The 22,360-nt window shown below is 41.9% G+C and overlaps 1 protein-coding gene across 3 annotated transcripts; it reads right to left on the bottom strand.

Annotated features, from left to right (window-relative positions):
• Positions 1–648: 648 nt before the first annotated feature.
• MGST1 (microsomal glutathione S-transferase 1) lies at positions 649–18,438 on the bottom strand. 3 transcript variants are annotated; one of them, XM_070049444.2, is made up of 5 exons: positions 18,227–18,438; positions 9,914–10,061; positions 5,964–6,058; positions 4,601–4,643; positions 649–1,265 (listed from the first exon to the last, which is right to left on the bottom strand). In XM_070049444.2, the coding sequence occupies exons 2-4, from the start codon at positions 10,037–10,039 to the stop codon at positions 4,631–4,633; spliced, it is 234 nt and encodes a 77-aa protein (XP_069905545.1). In that variant the 5' UTR covers positions 10,040–10,061; positions 18,227–18,438; the 3' UTR covers positions 649–1,265; positions 4,601–4,630. The 3 variants fall into 3 exon arrangements, with proteins under 3 accessions (XP_069905545.1, XP_002712670.1, XP_089160012.1); XM_002712624.6 differs by lacking the exon at positions 4,601–4,643; XM_089303886.1 differs by lacking the exon at positions 9,914–10,061.
• Positions 18,439–22,360: the final 3,922 nt, after the last annotated feature.

Raw genomic sequence — 22,360 nt, 5'->3', positions numbered from 1 at the left:
CGGCGTGTGGGTAGCAGAGTTGGGATTGGTGGAAGAGGACTATAAAGGAGGAGAGAGACAACATGCACCAGGAACATCTAAGGGGAACACCTGAGGAACACCTGTGCAGCCCCCGAGAGAGCCGGCCGGCGGTGTGCCGCTCCCCCCCGGAAGTGGGGAAAGTGGCAGGGGGGCCCGCCCCTCCACGGAGGTGGAGGGACGACAGCCAACCCGGGAAGAACCAGCAGCAAACCCGGGGAGGGCCGAGCAGACAAAAGAACAGTGCAGGGTCCTGTGTCGTTCCTCCATGAAGAGGGGGAGCGACAATTATTATTAGGGAAATTTTGATATGGGCTATAAATTGAATAATAATATTGTGTTAATGTTAAATTTCTTGGACACAACATTAGTATTGTGGTTATTTGGAGATTATCTTATTCATAGGAGAAACAAGTCAAAGTATTAAGGAATAAAGTGTCATGATATCTGCAGCTTGCTTTTGCATTGTTCAGAAAAAAAAAATCAAAAGAAAGTTAATCTGTGGTAAGGTTAAAATTGGTAGCCTTAGGTGGAGGATTACAGAGATACATGTACCATTTCGCAACTTTTCCACACATCACTTTAAATTTTTTAAAAATAACAAGTTGGAAAAAATAAAACCAAACAAAATTTTCTTAAAATTTTTTATTTCAGATAACCATTTCAACAGAATTGAAATACAGGTTTCTCACATACTTACTCATTTTTTTTTATAAATTCAAAATAAGAAATGTTGAATGAATGTTGCAAATTTTAAGACATAATCAAATTTTGCAACAAAGGACCGGAAGAAAAAGATGCAAGACTTGGGAATTATGTGAGGTTTCCAGTTGGAAACATAAAATAAGAAAAAAGGTTTGATGATGCTAATATTAAAAATGACTCTTCTCCAATTCTTTGTCTCTCTGTTCCCCATCTACAAAACCTAAGAAAGCATTCATTATGCACTGAAGTACAGAACTCTTGAAAAGCAACTGAACAATGAACGGTCAGATTTCCTTTACAGGTACAATCTATTCCTCAGCAAACTGTAAGCCATCGAGAGAGTAACTCCAAATCCAACAAAAAAACCTAAAGCTCTGTTTGGTTGGGGAAGGGGTAGCAAATACGAAATTGTGTGGTAGATCCGTGCTCCTACAAAGAGCCTGAAGTGCAGGATGGCAGTGGAGAGATCTGGGCCACTCAAGGAATACAGAAGGCCAATGCCGAGAAACGGGACAATGTTCTCCAGGTCATTCAGGTGGGCTCTGTGGGAAAAGATGACTATTAAATACATTCCTTTCAAATCAATAAAAAGAAATTCACTTTCTTCTCCCTTTAAGGGTAAAGAGAAATGTTCATAGGTCTTCAAATTGAAAAGTAAGATTCATTTTTTTTCCTCTCAAATTGCCTTGTTTCCTTACTCTCTTGACTTTTATTTAGAATGTCTCGTTATTTTTATGTTTTTTTCATTTTTAGCATATGACAATATCTAACAGTGAAGAAAAGGCATGCATCTGGCTTGGCAGTTAAGACATCTGTGTCCTACATCTGAGTGCCTGGTTTTGATTCCCAGCTGTAGCCCCTCACTCCAGGTTCCTGCTAACAGAGAACTTCTGAGGCAGTAGATAATGGCTCAAGTAATTGGGTTTGTGCTACCCATGTAGGAAACTTGGATTGAGTTTCCAGCCCCCAGTTTTGGTTCTCTCAGCCCTTGCAGACAGTTGGGGAGTGAACCCACATTTGGGTTCTCCAAGATTCTGTGTTCCAACTTTTCTTTCTCCTTTGGACAAACGCCCTACACACATACTTCTTGTGTGACCAACCTGTGCTCGTGAAGCCATTATACCATTCCTCAGATCAGAACCACCTGGATCCCAGCCTCACCTGGAGGAAGATTCCGAGAAGTGTCAGGGTGTGGCCAAGAAAAGTTCACGCAGGCTCTTCCTGACTCCTCTATCTCAATCAAAGCTTTTCTCAGCACACAACAATGTGTGCAAATGTTCACAAAGGAATTTTCCCAAACGGACAAGATTTCTCCTCTTCTCTTCCTCCTTTCAAATCCTAATATTCTTCTAAAGCTCCTCTTTCATGGGATATTCTTGAATGCCCTAGAAGCTTATACCTTGTCCTCCACCATTTTAACATCCAATGGAATAGGACATCATGACATTCTCTATTTATGTTAACGTTAAGCTTAGTTTCAAGGGAGATATTAGACCCCTGAAGGGCTGGCACCCAGTCTTCAAGCTCCTTCATAGAATCATAGCAGAAGTAACAATGTTACACATACAAGAATCTTTCACTAAAGACTTTGTCCATGCACTGGGGCCACAAGTGGGTGATCCAACTGAACATCTAGACAATTCTTCAGTCTCTGGACAGAAGCCCCAGCAAGTGTCACTTAAACTTCACACTCATAGAAGGCATGCTCTACCTTTGTCCTTTGTCCTCTACCTCTTTCCCTAACTGCCAAATCCAAGTCTCTTTCTATTTTTAATGACTCCTGTTATTTCTCCAGTTGTCCTATTTGCCTTTCAACTTTCTTTTTAATCTTGTTGTATTGACTATATATGGTCTTGAATTCTTCCTAGAACATGGCAAAAAGAGGATTAAATAGATACATAAAGTGTTTTCTCATGATCATAGATTTCTGTCTGCCCTTACTCAACTGACTTTAAGCTACTTTTCTTGATATTTTCACACATATTACTTTATTTTTTTAGCCAGTCGTTCCACATGCGAATGAATTAACTTTCTCCAAGTTGTAGGCCTTTCATTCAGTCCCTGTCATTAGAATATGCTTGTAAATCATGTGTCTGAGTAATGGAAAACATCTAAGTTAAAAATGGAAAGAGGAGATTCTAGAAGCTCTATGAAAGATATCTCCAAAAGTATGCTGTTGTTTGTATTTTTTCAATGGTATCTACAGGTCTTTAAGAAAAATAAACTGGAAGCTGGACCCCAAGTCTTTCTAGGAGCCCCTCTCCTTACCACATTGTAGGGTCAATATCTGACCACTAGGGGGCGCTGTGCACACAGTCGCGCATATCCTCCAGATCGTACTCCTTTCAGAAGTAGGGGTCAATTGCTCTTACCAAAATTTATTTGCAACTTGACTAGAGGATCAGCTTAGATAATAGCTTTCTCCTCTTAAGCACAATCCCATGCTCACAGCGGATGAGGTGGGAGGTGAGAAAGGGCAATGGGGAGAGATTTGAAACCTTAAATTATCTCTTGGTAAGCCTTCACACGAGACACTGTTGGACTTTTTTTTTTTTTTTTTTTTTTTCCAGTCCTACTAATGCTATTGAGGGTCTCATCGCTATAGTTTTTTTAGCCTGGACAATTTTATGAGTATAGGACCATGACTAGCACCATGCATGCGACTGCCTGCTCTAAAAGAGAAACCCAAAAGAGACAAAATAAAGCTCTACACAGTCTAATGTCACTTCTGTAGTTCTGCCAATTCCACAAAGCTTCACTCACCTATACTAATTTTTATTCTTTTTCATACTAACTTTTACAGTTTTTCCTCTGATATCATTTGAAATATCCCCATTGATTCTGATTCTTTGTCCCAAAACTATTTTAGTTCCAAATTCTTGGCACAATCTGTTTTCAAGTCTGGCTGATTTACTCAGCAGGACTGCTGAATTAGAAAGTATATAACTAACTGAACAAGCAGAAGTTAAAATTTTGTTCTAAGTATCTCGCACAAACTTGCTCTTAGAAGAAAAGCAGTTTTGTTTGATAAATATCTTGGGGTAGGCTCATTTTGCACCAGCAAGAAGGTGATTTTAATTTCAGTCCTGAAAAACACAGAAGAGTATGCAGAGCTTAAGAAGGAGCCTGGAAAATGGTGTGATGTGGGCGGGCATTCAGCACAGTGGTTAAGTTGCCACTTGGAATACTTGCATCTTATGTTGGAGTGGCTGGTTGTAGTCCCAGCTACTCTGTTTCCCATTGAGCTTCCTGCTAACATGTACTTTGTGAGACAGCTGAGGATGGCTCAAGTCCTTGAGTCCCTGCTGCCCATACTGAAGGCAGATTGAGTTCCTGGTTCCTGGCTTGGTATGGCCCAGCCCTGGCTGTGATGAACATCTGGGGAGTGAACCAGTGGATGGAAGTTCTCTCTCTTTCTGTCTGCTTGTTTTTGTCTCTGTTTCTCTCTGCCTTTAAAATAAAATGAAACAGCAAATTTTTTAAAAGAATGGTGTAATAATGGCAGACACTCCTTAGGGTGAAAAGAGTACAGTGAAAATTCCTGAGAGGGGATGTGGCCAGATACAAAGGTCAAACATACAACTTGAAATGTTTGTGTTGTCATAGCATAAGCTCCTCCACACTTCATGTCCTCAAGTTCATTTTTGTACACTTTTTTTAGTTGGTTCATTGATAGGGTTGAGGAAGTGAGTAACATACTGCAGGGTACAGAAATACACACTCACACAGGAGCCCAGAGCCAGGGCTGACCTTGAGACATGCACTACAACGGAGTCTGCAGAAATCTTGGGAGGGCCTTCAGACTTTTAACAGAGACTCAAAAGAGGGGAAATGCAAACATGAACTCAACCCTAAAGTGACCAGAGATCCAACTCACCCTGAATTAAAGAAGCAGAATTCTTGTCTCTCAGTCTGCACATCTATTCATATCCACCAAATTGAAGAAGCATAATAAAATACATTGATTACATTTTATTTCTTAACTCTTCACCAAAAAACTAAATCTCTATATGTTTAAGTATACCTATACAAACTCTTCACTGATTCTTTAATTTTATTTAATTATTTAATCAATTTGATTATTTAATTTTATTAAAAATTTCAGTTTATTTGAGGGGTAAAGAGAGAGACAGAGACAGACACCTAGATGGTTAGATGGCTATTTAAATATTTATTTATATATAAATATAGATAGATAGATAGATAGATAGATAGATAGATAGATAGATGGATGATATAGATACAGAGAGAGAAATACCATCCACAGGTTCATTTCAAAATGGCTATGGGCTGAAACTGGGATCCAGGAGCTCAATCCAGTTCTTTCACATTGGTGGCAGGAAACCAATGACATGAGCCATCACCGCTCCCTCCCAGGGTCTGCACTGGTAGGAAGCTGGAGTTAGGAGCCAGAGGTAGGTATCAAACACAGGCACTCAGATGTGGGATACAATTAACCTATCTGATGACTAAACTGCTTGGCCAAACATCAGCTCAAATTTTATATAATTTTATTAATTCCTTGAAACATGCCTAGTAGTGTACCATAGTTTGGATCATCATTAGAAAATACTAAATGAGAAAATATTATACAAATTCAATTATTTTGTATGTTAGAAAAAAATGATTAACAGATTGGCAATGGAATCCCAATTTGAAAAAGTTTGCCATTTACATGATTTTATGACAAAGATTAAGAAAAATACCTCTAGAAGCAGAATTCAATGTGCTTTTAAATTATATGTATTAATTATATTGTTAGGAGGCTGTGTAGATTATATTTTGGCTTATTACTTTTATCGTTCATTAAATTCACAATACATTAAACACAATATCTATGTGAAAAAGAAGAAATTTCCCTATATCTCCAAAGAATGCCAAATTTCACATTTTGAATCTTATGCAAACCCCCTTAATTCTTCAGCCTTTCATATGAGCTGACTATCTCACCTGCAGAAAAACATGACAAAATGCAAGAATCTACTGTGGCCATTTTACCTCCGGCCTGCCACTACTTTTGATCAGTTCCCACAGAGCAAATTTTAACAACAAAGTGCACATGAAAATCCAGCACTTTGGCCTGATCTGTGGAGCCTTCTGGAACACAAGCTTTCTGTAATCATCCTGCGGAACAGATCACTGAGCTGTCTGCCTTCTCCTCCAGGACCTCACCATCTTCTCATCTCTCCTGGACCGGAATGCTTCAGTCAAGGAGGAGGTTTCCAGAGATGGTGGCTTACCTGCGAACACGTTCCACTCTGTCATCTGCTCGGAGAAACTTCTTGGCATTTTCCCCCTTGCCAAAACTTGCAGAGTCTTCAGGATTGGCAAAAGCCTGCCCCAAATACCAAGAACAAAACTTACTCCAGATATCACGTAGGATGGGATTACTCTGTCTACTAAGTAATTTGCATTTTAATGTAAGCAATACAGGCATAAGACTGGCCTTTATGCTAAAAAAAAAAGTTGAAGCAAAAAGTCATACACAGAGGGAATGAAGAGCAGTTATAGTTTAAACTTGGATTTTTTTTATTAACAATGCAACATTTTAGGAAGAGAGTTAATAAGGACCTAAGTAAAGTCTAGTGTATGAAAATAGTGAAAAGGAAGCAAAAATGGAAGAGAGGCATAATTTTAAGCCACCATTGACGATGATAATGGTGCTGGCATCTTTTTCACAGTGGCACTGTCACACCTTTCCTCAAGGGTATTAACATTTCCAAGTGATTGCCTCTGAAAGTAATAAGTACACTTGTCAGAGTGGTTACGGAACAGGCAAGAAACTTAAAAGAGTGAGGTGTTGGCCAAGTATTTTGTCCACTCTTAGGCTATTGGTACTTCTTTTCCTAAATTGGATAAAACTTTAGGTTGAATGATAAACTAAAATTTAAGAGGCTGAGTAGCACTCCTGTGAATAACAAGTGCACATTCTAGAGCATGCACCCATATCTTCCTGCCTGCAACTGTTATGATGTTTGAAATAATTTCCCTATCTCTTGGAACATGCATTTAAAAATATTTAAGAGTGTGTCACTCCTTAATAATTCATAACAGACAAAACTCACAGATGATGAAATTAGTCTTAAGCTTAAAGATCTCATAAATAATATAATCTTCCCCTTAATCTGAATATTTATCACAGATAAAGATGTTGGGAAAAACTGGGTAGGGATTCAGTATTAGTTTTTGAGGTCAGAGGCGACCCCTAAATAAATGAGTGCCACACTCTAAATGTTTAATACATATATTTTGAATAAAAAATATGTATATTATAATGGGAAATGCATGATACTTGTATTTAAACCAATCTTTTTTAAAAAGATTTATTTATTTATTTGAAAGGCAGAGTTACACAGAGAGAGAGAGAGAGAGAGAGAGAGAGAGGTGTCTTCTACCCAATGGTTCACTCCCCAATTGGCCACAATGGCCAGAACTGAGCAGATCAAGATTCAGGAGCCAGGAGCTTCTTCTAGGTCTCCCACATGGCTGCAGAGGCCCAAGGACTTTGGCCATCTTCTGCTATCCCAAGCCATGGCAGAGAGCTAGATCATAAGTGGAGCAGCCAGGTCTCGAACCGGCACCCACATGGGATGCTGGTGCTTCAGGCCAATCTTAATTGAATCTCAGCCTTACCCTTTACTTGTCTGTGACCTTGAGTAAACTATCAGTATGGATTCAAAGGTTATGTCTCCCAAATCCCTACCAGTGTGATGGTTTTGGAGGTGAGGCCTTTAGGAAATGCTTAAATCATGAGGATGGAGCTCTTATGATTAGTGCTTTATAAGAAGAAACAGGAGACAGTTTCTCTCTCTCTCTCAACTCTCTAATATCATCCCATGAGAAGAGGGAGAGAGATCTTCTATAAGCAAGGAAGTTGGCCCTTACTAGACAGGAACATTCTGGAAACTTGATCTTGAACTTTCCAGCCTCCAGAATTATGAGGAAATAAATGCCTAAAGCAGTCTATGGTATTCTGTAACATCAGCCTGAACCAACCTGGTTACTTAACTTTTTCGTGTCTTAGTCCTTCTGTAAAATGAGGAAACAGACCTGCACTTCACACAATGCTGCCAATTAGCAGTTACCTAAAGTGATACAGTCTTGTAGCGCATGTGAAAAAAGTCATGGATCCCGGCACCCCACAAATTTGAATTCTCTTCTTTTTTTATTAGATTGGGTAATATGGGGGCCAGTGCTGTGGCGCAGCAGTTTAAAGTCCCGGTCTATAGCTCCGGCATCCCATATAGGTACTGGTTCAAGCCCTGGCTGCTCCACTTCTGACCCAGCTCTCTGCTATAGCCTGGGAAAGCAGTAGAAGATGGCCCAAGTCTTTGGGCCCCTGCACCCATTTGGGAGACCCAGAAGAAGCTCCTGGCTCCAGACTGGCACAGCTCTGGCCATTGCAGCCATCTGGGGAGTGAACAAGCAGATGGAAGACCTCTCTGCCTCTGCCTCTCTATGACTCTGCCTTTCAAATACATAAATAAATAAATAAATCTTTTTCAAAAAAAAAAGGGTAGCGGGCTGGCACCATGGCTCACTTGGTTAATCCTCTGCCTGCGGCGTGGCATCCCATATGGGTGCTGGGTTCTGGTCCTGGCTGCTCCTTTTTCATTCCAGCTCTCTGCTGTGGCCCAGGAGGGAAGTGGAGGATGGCCTAAGTGCTTGGGCCCTTGCACCCACATGGGAGACGAGGAAGAAGCTTCTGGCTCCTGGCTTCGGATTGGTGCAGTGCCAGCCATAGTGGCCATTTGGGGAGTGAACCAATGGAAGGAAGACCTTTCTCTCTCTCTCTCTCTCTGTCTATCTGTCTATAACTCTAAACTGTCAAATAAATAAAAAAAAAATGTAGCATTCCTTGGTGGCACTCCCTTCCTTGCTCTCATTCCATTTCTAGAGGACAATGTAGACCTGGCGGCAGCAGCCACTTTGTGGCCTGCTGCTCCAAAACACTGCCCCATCTGAGACTTAAATTTGTGGGTATCTTCTCTCATTAAAAAACAGACATCCTCTGTTACAGACTAAGACAGTAACAAGGACACCTAGGGAAGTGATTATGCCTTCAAGACCATAACACCTTATGCTCTAGAGGACAAGAAATCAGGTCAGGGGTGGGTATTTGGTGCAGTGGTTGAGACACTGCCTGGGATGCCTATATCCCATATTAGAGTGCTTGAGTTCAAGCCCTGGCTCCATTTTCAATTCTAGTTTCCTGCTAATGTGCACTTTGGGAGGCAGCAGATGATGCCTCAAGTACTTGGGTTCCTGCCACTCATGTGGGAAACACCAACTAAATTCCCTGCTCCTGGCTTCAGCCCCACCCAGCCCCAGCTGTGGTGGGCATTTGGGCAGTGAAACAAGCAGATAGAAAATATCTGTCTTTCTCTGTCTCTCTTTGTTTCCCTTTAAAATAAAATGAAAGTAAATAATAAATTTTAAAATTTTAAAAAGAACTCAGGACACAACAAACAGAAAAACAGACAGCATCACACACACACACACACACACACACACAAAGTTATTGAATGGGCACAGTAACCACATCAGTGAAAAGCTTTAAATTTTGTCACACAGCTCTGGTGTACTTCTCCCTGTGTCACAGGGAGTGTGCTTCAACTCTGTCACTTTCCCCACGCCTCTAGTTTTCTCAAAAGCCATTCTTACAATGCTGGGTAGAAATATTATCTACTTAAGTCCAAAGTATATAGCATTCAAGTGGCTTATCCCAAACCAAAAAAAGTCCACTGTGAGAATAAGAACTGTAATTCTCAGATTTCTCTTTATTTCTTTCTTGTTTTTCTTTTATTTTCCCCCCAGATGTCTTCTTAACTTATATTAGAACTGAAAACACTTGGGTAGTTCTTTGGCAAATGAATGTTTTTCTAAAATCTAATTGGCAAAATGAGCCCAAAATCATAGAAACTTTCCTTAAAATCTGTGCCACTCTAGAGATCTCTAATGTGAAATATAAGGACAAAAAGTAAAAATCACAGAGAAGAAACCATTACTAGTTTCTAGGTGAAAGCAACTGTTCTGTGAATATATCATATCCATCTATACAAAATGACATACCTTTCTTGTAGTGTTAAACAGTGTACTACTGGGCTTTGAAAAAGTAAGAAGTTAAGAAAATTGCTTTGCAGAATCCCGACAGTTTAAAATAAGAAAATATTATCTCCAAATACTTTACCTTTCTTGTCATTCTATAGAATGCTGTTGCAGAACTCATAAACATCATTTTTAAAAGAATAATTGTAGCATATGTGGCAAAGGCCATGAATGCTTCATTTTCCATCAGCTTGTTGAGGTCAGCCATTTCTTCAACTGTGGTATAGAATCTTTAAAAAAAATTGGACAAGACAGAAAAAACAGAAATAAATGCCCCAAGTACCATGATGATCCTGAGGTGTGCTTATATTGCAGCACTAACAACATAGCTCTTAGGGGCTGGCACTGTGACATAGTGGGTAAGGCTGCCACCTGCAGTGTCAGCATTCCATATGGGTGCCATTCGAGTCCCGGCTGCTCCACTTCGCATCCAGCTCTCTGCTATAGCCTGGGAAAGCAGTAGAAGATGGCCTAAGTCCTTGGGCCCCTGCACTGCGTGGGAGACCCGGAAAAAGCACCAGGCTCCTGGCTTCAGATAGGCGCAGCTCCAGCCATTGTGGCCAACTGGGAAGTGAACCAGCAGATGGAAGACCTCTCTCTTTCTGCCTCTCCTTCTCTCTCTGTGCAACTCTTGACTTTCAAGTAAATAAATAATTCTTTAAAAAAATATAGCTCTTAAAAATATCTTAGGCTACTTCAGAGGAAATGATAATTTCATTTTAAAAATTTCAAACTAAACAGTATTTCATTTTCACTACTCTTGTTTCACTAAGCTTGAAGATATCAAACAAAAGTTAAAAAGAAATGTAAGAGAGATATAAGAAAAAAAAATTGCCACAATGCCCTAAATTTGAACTAAAATTTATTCACATCAAGAAGAACCACAGGTTGAATGAGAAGGACCACAGACCATGATTTATCTCTTTAGAAACATCAAATTATGTACATACCTGTACTATTGATTTTTTTTAAATAAGAATGCCTACATTCTTTTTTTAAAAAGAAAGATTTTATTTATTTGAAAGACAGAGTTATTGAGAGAAGTAGAGCCAGAGGGAGAGAGAGAGAGAGGTCTTCCATACACTGGTTCATTCCCCCAGATGATCGCAAAGGCAGAGCTGAGCTGATCTGAAGCCAGGATCCAGGAGCCAGGAGCTTCTTCTAAGTCTCCCATGTGGGTTCAGGGGCCCAAGAACTTGGGCCATCTTCTACTGTTTTCCCAGGCCACAGCAGAGAGCTGGATTGGAAGTGGAGCAGCCAGGACTCAAACTGGTGCCCATATGGGATGCTGGCACTGCAGGCTGGGGCTTTAACCTACTGTGCCACAGTGCCGGCCCCAAGAATGCCTATATTTTAATAGAAGTCAAGCTTACAATATTTTGCCATTTCAGTTGTATTCAGGTTCTCAGGCTCTGAAATTTAAATTCCAGTCCTGCCATTTAGCTCTTAATCTTGCTTGAGGGATTTAGCTTCTCTGAGTCTAAAAGTCTTCATTTTTACAAGAATAGTCACAGCTCCTAATTAATGGGGTTGTTGTCAGATTTAATTGAGATAACATGCAGAAAATACTTAGCCCAGCCCTTGGCCCATGAAAAACTCTCAACAGAGTTTATGATATCATAATCACCATTATCCTCATCACCCCAGTCATCATTAATACCAATACCAGGGAAGCAGAAGCAGGGAAACGGAAATATCAAAACAGCAGGCATACGAATGCAAGGTTAGGAACTGGCCCTTAAGAGACTCTCATAGAAGGAATATGAGAAGAGGATGAGTTACTTTCTATGACTCCCCACTTCACACTCCATATTTATATCCATATAAAAGCTGTCAGGAGTAAATCGGCTGTATTTAGCCGAGTCTGGAGTTGGAAGTATAATTGAGAATACACTCAGGATGAAAGCTGACACCCACTGGAGATGCTGAAGTCAAAGTGGGTAGGGTCTAGGGAAAGGCTGCCTCGTAGTCAGTCTTTCTAACAGCTCTTGTGACTTCATCAGCCCCGCTCTCTGATCCTCCTGTCTTACACACACACACACACACACTTTCTCATCACATTTAGACACTGTTAAATCTGCCCAGCAAAGAGTGCTGCTCTTCCAGACAATACACGTTCTTGCCTTTAAAACCCAAACCCTGCCTGTAACTTTTTCAGACTCATATCTCTATTATATCCATCTGCTAATAATTTATAAGTCCATATATATTCCACATTTTGGCACTGGTCATGGACTTTTCTATGTGTTCCTGTTGAATGTGGTATAAAACCCATATGTAATGCATTTTTGATATGTGTCCAAATATGCCAAGGACTATGTGTGTAATATCTTACATAATCCTTGTAACAATAATATTATAATCCTCCTCACTACATCCATGTCACAGATAAAGAAAATAAATGAGAGATATTCAACAGCCAAGCAGAGCAGAAACTCAGGTGTCTGACCTCACATCCCATATACTCACCATACTGTACTCTCCTTCAAGAGACTAGCTTTATTCTGCTTTCAACTGACTATATTTAATTCTGACTAAGCTAACATTGGTTGTCTATCATGTGCCCATGATTGGGCATCCTTGACATCTTTTGTCTTCTATTCTCTTCTAATTATGATTTAAGGTAGGCAGTATCATTCCCCTTTTGCAGTGAAGAAACCAAAACTTCCTATACAAACCCCTATTTTTGTTTCCTTAGAGTAAATATGTCTTTCTTGGATTTAGGCAAACAGAAGCTGTATGCAGTCATCCTTCAGTATCCCTGGGAGATCTGTTTCAGGACCTCCATGAATACCAAAATCCACAAATTTGAAAGTCCTTTATATAAAATGGTGTGCATACTACCTACACACACTCTCTAATACACTTTGAATCATCACTAGATTACTTATGATATCTAATACTATGTAAATGCTATGTAAATTGCTATTATAATGTATTATGTAGGGAATAATGACAAGAAAGAAGTCTATACATATTCAGATGCATCTTTTTCCAAAAATTTTTGATCCCTGAAGAGTTGAATCCACAGCTGTGGGATGCATGGATACAGAGCACCAACTACTTTTTAGTTCTTTAAAAAAATACAAGTATGGGCCGGCGCTGTGGCTCACTAGGCTAATCCTCCGCCTTGCGGCGCTAGCACACTGGGTTCTAGTCCCGGTCGGGGCACTGGATTCTGTCCCGGTTGCCTCTCTTCCAGGCCAGCTCTCTGCTGTGGCCAGGGAGTGCAGTGGAGGATGGCCCAAGTGCTTGGGCCCTGCACCCCATGGGAGACCAGGATAAGTACCTGGCTCCTGCCATTGGATAAGTGCGGTGCGCCAGCCGTGGCGGCCATTGGAGGGTGAACCAACGGCAAAAGGAAGACCTTTCTCTCTGTCTCTCTCTCTCACCGTCCACTCTGCCTGTCAAAAAAAAAAAATACAAGTATGGTAGCAAATTAGTCCATGGACCATGGTCTTAAAAGCACATCATGCTAAATTGCTTCCCAGTGCAAGATATTATTTTCAGCAACACTTGATATATCTGCTCTTGTTCTAGTTCTGAAGGGGTGAAAGTCATGAGCTACTGCACCATGCTTCAGAGCTCATGGTACATTCATGAGCTTAACAAAGGATCCATATGGCCTATGCTACCAGACAGAGACCTGAAGAAATACAGCAGGGGTGTTAATTTTTTTTTTAATTCATAAAAGTTAATCAAGAAGGAGATATTGCCACTCAACAGTAATTTTTAAAAAGTTTTTATTTAATGAATGCATTTTTTCATAGATTCAACTTTAGGAATATAGTGGTTCTTTCCCCCATACCCCCCCCCCAACTCCCATCCCACCTTTCTCCCTCTCCCATCTCCTTCTTCATTATGGTTCATTTTTAGTTTGATGTTATATACAGAGGACCAACTCCATGTTAAGCATAGATTTCAACAGTTTGCACCCAAACACACACACAACATACAGAGTACAGTTTGGAAACAAAATTTGCAGTCGGTTCTCATAGTACAACTCATTAGGGATGGAGGTCCTATATGGAGAATAAGTGCAGAGTGACTTCTGTTGTTCCCTTAACAATTAACACTCTAATTTATGATGTCAGTGATCACCCGAGGCTCTTGCCCGAGGCTTCCAAGGCTATGGAAGTCTTTTGTGACCATAGACTGCATCAGTATTTGGACACAGCCATAAGCAAGGGGGATATTTTTTCCAGCCTTCAGAGAAGAGTATATCCTTCTTTGATGACCCTTTCTTTCCACTGAGATCTCACAGAGATCCTCCATGTAGGATATTTTTTTTTTGCCACAGAGTCTTGGCTTTCCATGCTTGAAATACTCTCACAAGCCTTTCAGCCAGACCAGGAAGCCTTAAGGGCTGATTCTGAGGTCAGAGTGTTGTTTACAGAGAATGTCATTCTAGGAGTCTGCTGTGTAGACTGCTTCCCATATTGGACTTTCCTTCCTTTTTAATTCTATTATTATTACTAGGTACTTGATGTTATTCATATGATCACATTTATACTTCAGCCTACCTATATGTTGACTTTAATATTTAATATGCTCATTTTAACAGTTAAGATGGCAGTTATACCACCAATATTTATGGGTTTGGTGTCCCATGAAAATTAACATTAATTTTAAAACAATCTCTACTCACGTTCCCAGAATGAAACGTATTAAGCAATGGAACAAAAGTCCAGAGAACTTTGTTTTTCCTTGAGTGAAAGTAGGAATTAAAAGAGTAGAGCATGCCGGCATCCCATACTAGGGCTGGTTTGAGTCCTAGCTGTTCCATTTCCAATCCAGCTCCCTACTAATGCTCCTGAGAAGGAAGCAGAAGACAGCCCAAGTGCTTCAGCCCTTGCCACCCTTGTGGGATACCTGGATGGAGTCCTCACTGCTGGCTTCGGCTTAACCTAGCCCCAGCCATTGTGCCACTGTGGCCATTCTGGGGAGTGAACTAGCGAAAGGAAGACTCTCTCTCTCTCTCTCTCACTCTCTCTCTCTCTCTCTCTCTCTCTCAGCAATGAATGGAAGATCTCTCTTTCTCTGTCACCATGCCTTTCAAATAAACAGATAAATCAGAAAGAACAAATGAACAAAATAAATTAAGAGTAGAGCAAAAGAGAAAGCCTTCCAGAATGATCCACGGGAAAAGCAAACAAAAGTGTCTGCACCTGTGGGGGAAAGGGCAGGGAGGGGCTTTCTCTTCAAAAGTGAACAGAGAACACACCTCACTTAGAGGGAACACCCCAATCCCAAGAATGTGGCTGAACTCCTCCAGCCTGTAGTTTGGGGAAATCAGCCCACACCCTCCAGGTCTGTGAGCCAACTCTCTCAGATTATACCTTCCATTTCCCAGCTACCCCAGGGCCGAGTGACCAGCAATGCAGGTAGGAGCATTAGGAAACCAGAGTCACTTACAGTATGAATAAAAGCAATGCTGAGCTGGGCTTCTGCTGTTTTTTGTTTGTTTGTTTTTCCCTCAAATACAATTTTTCAATAAACTGCCATGGTCTGTTGAACAGAACTCAAAACAAAATTACTGAAAGCTTTTCCCCAGGAAAGGTCTCCAGGAAAAAGAGCTATAGTGGAAATGATAAATAAGAGGGTAAAATGTTAGGTGATTTGGGAATTCTGGGAATGAGGTGGAAATAATGGAAGAAAGCAAGCAGAGAAAACAGGAGACTTCATTATGAATTGTAGAAAACGGAGCATTATAATGATGAATTCTGCTTGTATAGTGGGTAGTCCATTTTATTATCCATGCATTGGCTGTCATGGTCGTGAGTATCTCCACCTATCTATTCAGAGACGAGAAACGGTCTTTTGAGAGGACACAAGTAAAGTGTTGACAACACACAAACTCCAGAAGCAGACTGGAGCCCAGGGAGATACCAATATCTCCACTTACTAGTTATGATTTTCTCTGAGCCTAGGTATCTTACCTGTGAATAAAGATAATAACCTGAGGTTACTTCAGAAAGTTCATAGGAAAGCTGAATGAAAATATAAGTTTATTTTGGTGCAGAAAAGGGGCAGGCATTGAGGCACAGTGGGATGCCCACATCCAATATTGGAATGCCTGGGATTCAGTCCTGCTTCTATTTCCAACCTAGCTTCCAGCTAATGTGCCCGGGAGGCAACAGATGTTGACTCAAGTAAGCACGTGGGTCCCTGACACCCTCCTGAGAAACTGAAATAGGGCTCCTGGCATGTGGGTCCCTAACACCCACCTGAGAAACTGAAAGAAACTGAAATAGGGCTCCTGGCTCCTGGCTTCCAACTGGCCCAGTCTCAACTGTTGTGCACATAGGGAGAAACCAACAGACAGATCTCTCTGTGTCTCACTCTCTGCCTTTTCAATTAATTAATTAATGCATTAATTAACATATAATGAAGCCAGCTTGAAGAGGTAAATGACCCATAATCACAGTGGAGGGACCAAGACTGAGATGCCGTTTTTTCAAATGGTGTAACTCGTGCACTATGGCTTAGGTCCCCGCCATCCACACTGTAGACCAGGATGGGGTTTGTGGCTTCTGGTTTTGGCCTGGCCCAGCCCTAGCTGTTGCAGGCATTTGGGAAGTGGACCAGTGCATGGAAGATCTCTGTCTCTTTGTCTCTGCACTCCTTTTTTTGTCACTCTGCCTTTGAAAGAAATGAATAAATCTTGGGCTGGCGCTGTGGCATAGCAGGTTAAGCCACAGCCTAAGGCACTGGCATCCCATATGCGCACCAGTTTGAGTCCCGGCTGCCCCACTTCTGATCCAGCTCCCTGCTGATGCATCTGAAAAAGCAGAGGAAGAAGGCATAAGTCCTTGGGCCGCTGGACCCATGAAGGAGGCCCAAAAGAATTCCTAGCTCCTGGCTTTGGACCGGCCAAGCCGGCTGTGGCCATTTGGGGAGTGAACCAGCGGATGGAAGATTTCTCTCTCTCTCTCTCTCTCTCTCTCTGTAACTTTGACTTTCAAATAAATAAATAAATCTTAAAAAAAAAATCCTCAAAAGTGGGATAAAATTTCCAGACCACTCTGATCTTCCAGAGGTCCTTTCCTGTGAAGGGGCACTCTTGTCCTCTCTCCCCTCCCATAGATCCTATAATGAAAGAGTTTTCTCCCGTCAGCTGAGGAACACTCTCTTTTGCCTTAATAGGCTCCGGGTCAAAAAGGCCAAAGTCCTTTTCTTCTGGATTATGTGACCTCTCTACACCAAGGTTGTGAAATGCTCAGAAAATCTGGGCACGCAACCCAAGGCCGTGACTCTTCAGTTTCCTATCTTGTGAAACTAACAAACAGTGCATATGGGACAAAGGGAAGAAAATACTTCAGGACCGTGCTGCTGTGTTTCCTGGTGGCCATGGATGAGTCCTCCTGTGGGAGCTCAGGCTAACAGGGCCCATGAAAATGCGGAAGGCCCTGGGGCATGTGGTGTGGTGGAGTGAGGTTTCTCAGGGTTTGTGTTGCCCTCCCTAAAACTCTTGGAAAAAACTGTACTTGTCTGCCAGAGAGAGCCATATTCAAATGTGGAGCCAGGGCCATTTTCAAAAGTGCCCAAAGATGGCCAACAACACACAAATCCTCCTATTTCAGAAAGAGCAGAGGACGAGAAAGCACAACACTATCCTAACTGCCAGGAAGGGAAACCTCCGGGTTGCAGAAGGCAGGTTAAGGACCTGCGGTTCTCAAGGACCCACTTTAAGCATCAAAACTGTTACCTGTTGCCTGGGGCAGCTCCCCTCCCAGGCTGCAACAGTGCCTCACTCAAAGCCCTCCTGGCCCTCTAGAGGAGAGAACTCAGAAAGAGGAAAATGGGGAAAATCAACTTGGGGCTCAGACTACAAGAAGCCTTGGAACTATTTCAAGGGAAGCCAGAAACGTGAAGAGTTGCGTGCACTTTCTCTGCCCCCCAGTCCAGCAAGAGCCTTCATTCCCTGCCCTTCAGTCTCTCCCTGCCTTCCTTCTCCATTTTCACAGGAAGCAGTGGCCTGGGACCCCTCCCAAGGGGCTCCATCCTTAGGCTCCGGTGGGAGGCTGTACTATCACACAATAAAAGCATCGTTTAATCCACATCCCTTTACGTCATAATCTAACATTGTAAAATTTTTTTAACGACCACGCTTCTCTTGCCCTCCAAGTAAACCAAGAATACCAAATCCTCTTTCTATAGGTGCAAAAGGGCTTGGGTCCGTGAACTCAGAGCCACTTGGGGAGGCAGGAGTGGCATCCACTACAGTGACTTCCCACAAGAGTACAACTCGCACGTACTCTTTACTCCCCCGGAAGTGAGAGGCCCTTTCAAAGTCGGTGCTGCTGTAGCCTGAAAGCAGAAAGTGAAGCAATCGTCGCTTAAACAGGAAAAGACTTTCTTTCCCGCTTCTTTTTTGGAGTTTGGATAAACTCACCTGCCTGGGGACAGGAACACAATCTCCTTCCGGAAGCGGCGGGCTGCAAAGCGAACGTCTAGCTGCTCAGTGGAGCTGAGAGTTCGATAGCCGTGCGTCCCACACCAGCCTGCTCCTTCCTGCGCCGCGGGCTCCGCACCTGCTCCCGGCACCTACCCCAGGTCCCTGGAGGCGGCGGCGAACTTGTGCCCTGGGCAGGTCCTGTGCGCTATGGCGAATGTCACCGTGCGGCCCGAGCACAGGCGCCGCCCCCAGTGCAGCTAATTTCCTATTAATGAGCTCTCCAGCCAGAAAAGCCGGTTTCCCAACCTCGCCAAGCCCCGCCCCCAAATCGCCTGAGGTCGCGGGGCCGTAGTAACCACCACCCACTGCTTCCTTCCTTAAACCTTTGCATTTGAGCCCAGCAGATTACCGCAAGGCAAAGAGGGCACGATAGTGAGAGTTAGGGAACTTCGTATTCTCAAACATTCCGGGACGGGGAGGGGGAAAGCTGGGGACCGTTAGTGTGCATTTAACTGCAAACCAAAGGATCTTAATGTTCAATCTTGAAAGCTCTACAGAACACTTCATAGAAAATTTAAGTCTTTAGGGAGGACAAACGAACTGGAGGTCGCTGACAAAATTAACTTCCGTTAAACTTAAAGGCCGCGCAGTAACGACCGCTTCCACTGTCGCAATCCGCGACGCCAGGCAACTTGCTCTGTCCCTCTGTCCCCTGGCCTTGGGCATCCAAACAGGGACTGGAGGAGGCGGTACCGGATAAGCTCACTCCTCCATTAGCTCCGTGTGTTCTTCACAGGCACATTTTAGGGGTATGTTTTAAGAAGGCATAGTTTTTCTAGCATAAAATTTAGATGAGAGATAACCCAAGTTTCCCACAGCCCCAGCTATAATATTTAGGGATCTAGTTTCAATTGATGTATCTGAAAAATTGTAAGGGTTTATATTTTCCATCTATATTATTTGTCTCATAGTAATATGAGGTACTTCAAAAAATGTAAGATTGGAATTTAAAGATAAATTTATTCTAGCACAAAAAATTGGAATCCATCCATAATTTTTTTTAATGATACACACTTGCCATGAACCTCCTAAAGACACTCATATGCACGGATTTCAAAAATCTTTGCACTAAAATAAACTTATCTTTTAATCCTATTTCCCACACTTTTTAAAGTACCCTTGTATTTCTCACACGTGTACCATCTGTTTCTATGCCTATTTTTCTTTTTTTTAATCCTAACTTTACTCCCCATCCCCCTCGGACTTTAAAAATACCCCTGAGGCTGATCTCCTGTAAGGTAAAGGCAGGACCTAGCCTCTTGCCTGCCTCCCTTACTCCATGGTGTTCTTGACTGTCCTTTATGGAAAGGAACTCACTTAAATGAGGCAGTGGTACAGCTGAGCTGATAAAGTTCTAATCACCAGATTCAAGAACTCACCTGCTTCTCCAGTAGATTAAACCTTGTTGACCAGTATGGTCTAGAGGGATTTACTTGGGGGAATTCCCAGTCCAGGCAGGGAAATTCCAAGTCTGGGGCAGAAGGAGACTGACACTCATATGTAATGTGCCCTGTCACCATCACCCCCAGACCCATGGAAGCCCACCTGGCCTTCATGAGAATTTCATGGGGAGTGCAGCGTCGCTGTTCAATCAAAGGAAGGTCACAAGCACCACTAACCAACTAGGAACTTGCACACAAGGTGAACACATACTGCCCAGTCCCAATTCTAATCTTTAAGAACCTTCACCTCTAACTCCTCAGGGAGCCTGGAAATTAAGCACTACCTGCCCAGCTCCTTGCTCTGTGCTTTGCAATACATATCTAGCTTCTTCCACCACCAGGGTGTTAGTAACTTACTCTCTGCATGTCAGGGGAGCAGTTCTAAGTTTGGGGGTTCTATGACAACTCTTCCAACTAACTTTTGGAGTTGTTTGGCAACACCCAGACTAGCTTTCTAGGATTTGATGGACAAGTCCATGTTCTATAAAAGAAAAAAAGAAGGAACTACTAGTTTGCCTGGGAAATAGAAATTAATCACATTCAGGACTCAGAATAATTTCCACATGTGCACAACAGTAAGAATATTGGAAAATCTAGCATCAGAAGACATCAGTAGCCGGCGCCGCAGCTCACTAGGTTAATCCTCCGCCTTGCGGCGCCGGCACACCGGGTTCTAGTCCTGGTCCGGGCACCGGATTCTGTCCCGGTTGCCCTTCTTCTAGGCCAGCTCTCTGCTGTGGCCAGGGAGTTCAGTGGAGGATGACCCAAGTACTTGGGCCCTGCACCCCATGGGAGACCAGGAGAAGTACCTGACTCCTGCCATCGGATCAGCGTGGTGCACCGGCCGCAGCGCACAGGCCGCAGAGGCCATTGGAGGGTGAACCAACGGCAAAAGGAAGACCTTTCTCTCTGTCTCTCTCTTTCACTGTCCACTCTGCCTGTAAGAAAAAAAAAAAAAAAAAAACCAGAAGACATCAGTGCTTCATTTTTATGTCTCTCTATATTTTTAACTATACATATTCATCTAACTCTATAAAGTACATTGGAAGGTAGCTCTAACGCTAAGTGGAATAGCACAGAACTTGAGATGACAAAAATCTATTCGGAGTTCTCTCCAGGGCAGTTTATTACTACAAGTATTTAAAAGACTCTTTTCTTGTATTATGGGGTGACACCACCCAAATCTTATGGCTAACATCACAGAAAAATGTATGAGAGGATTATCATATAAACAAGTTGATCAATAGAATTCCAGCTGAATGATTCAAACATGTTTTGAAAAGAATAAACACCTGGCTCATTTAATTATAAAATGTGTTCAAACTACTAATCATTGAATCAATACTGAGCTCCTACCAGCAATATAGAATAACAATTACTGACTACTTGTTGTATATATGACAGTCTTTTGAACAGTGTCAGCACTTGATTATAGTAAATTTAATTCAATAAACTTTTTTTAAGTGAATACAAGGCACTTGGTTTGAAGCTAAAACTTGAAACTAAAATAAATAACATTTAGTATTTGTCCCCAAGGTGTTCATAACCCAGGACACACAAAGACCAAAACAGTACAAAGTTGCCATTAAACTGTGGAAGAAAATATTTCTATTTAAAAATAAGAATGATAATTGTGACATGAACTAGCACAGTCCCAGAGAAAAGATTATGAAAGAATTGTCACATTTATGCCTCTCTGTTATGTGCTTTCAGATGAGTGAGGGAGAGGAAGGGCTATTATTCAGCTTGTTTCAGTATGAATAAAAGAACAAGTTCAGATTTTCAATCCCTTTCCTTATCATCATTTTAATCATAGAATAAAATCTTTCAGATAAATTTAATCCAAGTTTCAGCATAAGTAACTCTCTAGTAAATATTAAAACAGGGTAAAAGTTCATTAATCTGGGGTGGGGAGAGCAAAAGTAATTTCAGTCTAAAGTAGCTGCCATAATAAAGAGGAAAAAGCTACCTGTTGGAGAGATGGAATCAGAAATATATGGAAGAGCAAAGTGTAAGAAGTCCTACAGTTCCTACCCTTTTAAACAAACAAAGGAGAAGCATGAGAAAGAGTTTCCATCATCACTAGACCCCCTCCTGTAAATGGTTGGAAAGCAGATGCCTGTCACTCCCAGTAATCTTGGATCATTGCTTTTCCCTAAATTCGCAACATAGGTGGCCCACAGTCTGAAACTAAAGATATAGATCGTATTTGGGAATTTCAGTAAATAGACATGAGGATGGCTTTCAAGTTAAGGAATGTAAATCATAAAATAAAAATATATAGCATAAACAACATTCTGGGGTGGGCACAGTATTGCCAGCTCCCTGCATCCCATATCTGATTACCTGGGGTTGAGTCCCACCTCTGCTTCTAAGCCTGCTTCCTGTGAATGTGCTGGGGAGGCAATACATCTATGGCCTGTTTATTTAGGTTCCTACCACCCATGTGGGAGTCCCAGATGGAGTTTCTGGCTCTTGGTTTAAGCCTGGCCCAGCCCCAATTGTTGTGGTTACTTGGGGAGGAAACTAGTGAATAGATTCTCTCTCTATCCCCTTGCTCCTCCCTCCGCCATTGCTCTTTTAAGTAAATAAATCTTTAAACAAACTTAATTTTAGAAAAATAAACAAC

Source organism: Oryctolagus cuniculus, chromosome 9 (assembly GCF_051225735.1).
Source record: "Oryctolagus cuniculus isolate XC-2025 breed Fujian yellow rabbit chromosome 9, ASM5122573v1, whole genome shotgun sequence".
Classification (NCBI taxonomy): Eukaryota; Metazoa; Chordata; class Mammalia; order Lagomorpha; family Leporidae; genus Oryctolagus; species Oryctolagus cuniculus.
Note: the sequence above shows the minus strand (reverse complement) of the source record. Positions and strands in the feature narration are given on the sequence as shown.

Coding starts and splice junctions, on each gene's coding strand:
- MGST1 (XM_002712624.6), bottom strand. CDS start 10,039: ATGGCTGACCTCAACAAGCTGATGGAAAATGAAGCATTCATGGCCTTT. Junction 6,059..9,913: donor TCTATAGAATGACAAGAAAG/GTAAAGTATTTG, acceptor TATTTGGGGCAG/GCTTTTGCCAATCCTGAAGA. Junction 1,266..5,963: donor AGAGTGGAACGTGTTCGCAG/GTAAGCCACCAT, acceptor CTTTTCCCACAG/AGCCCACCTGAATGACCTGG.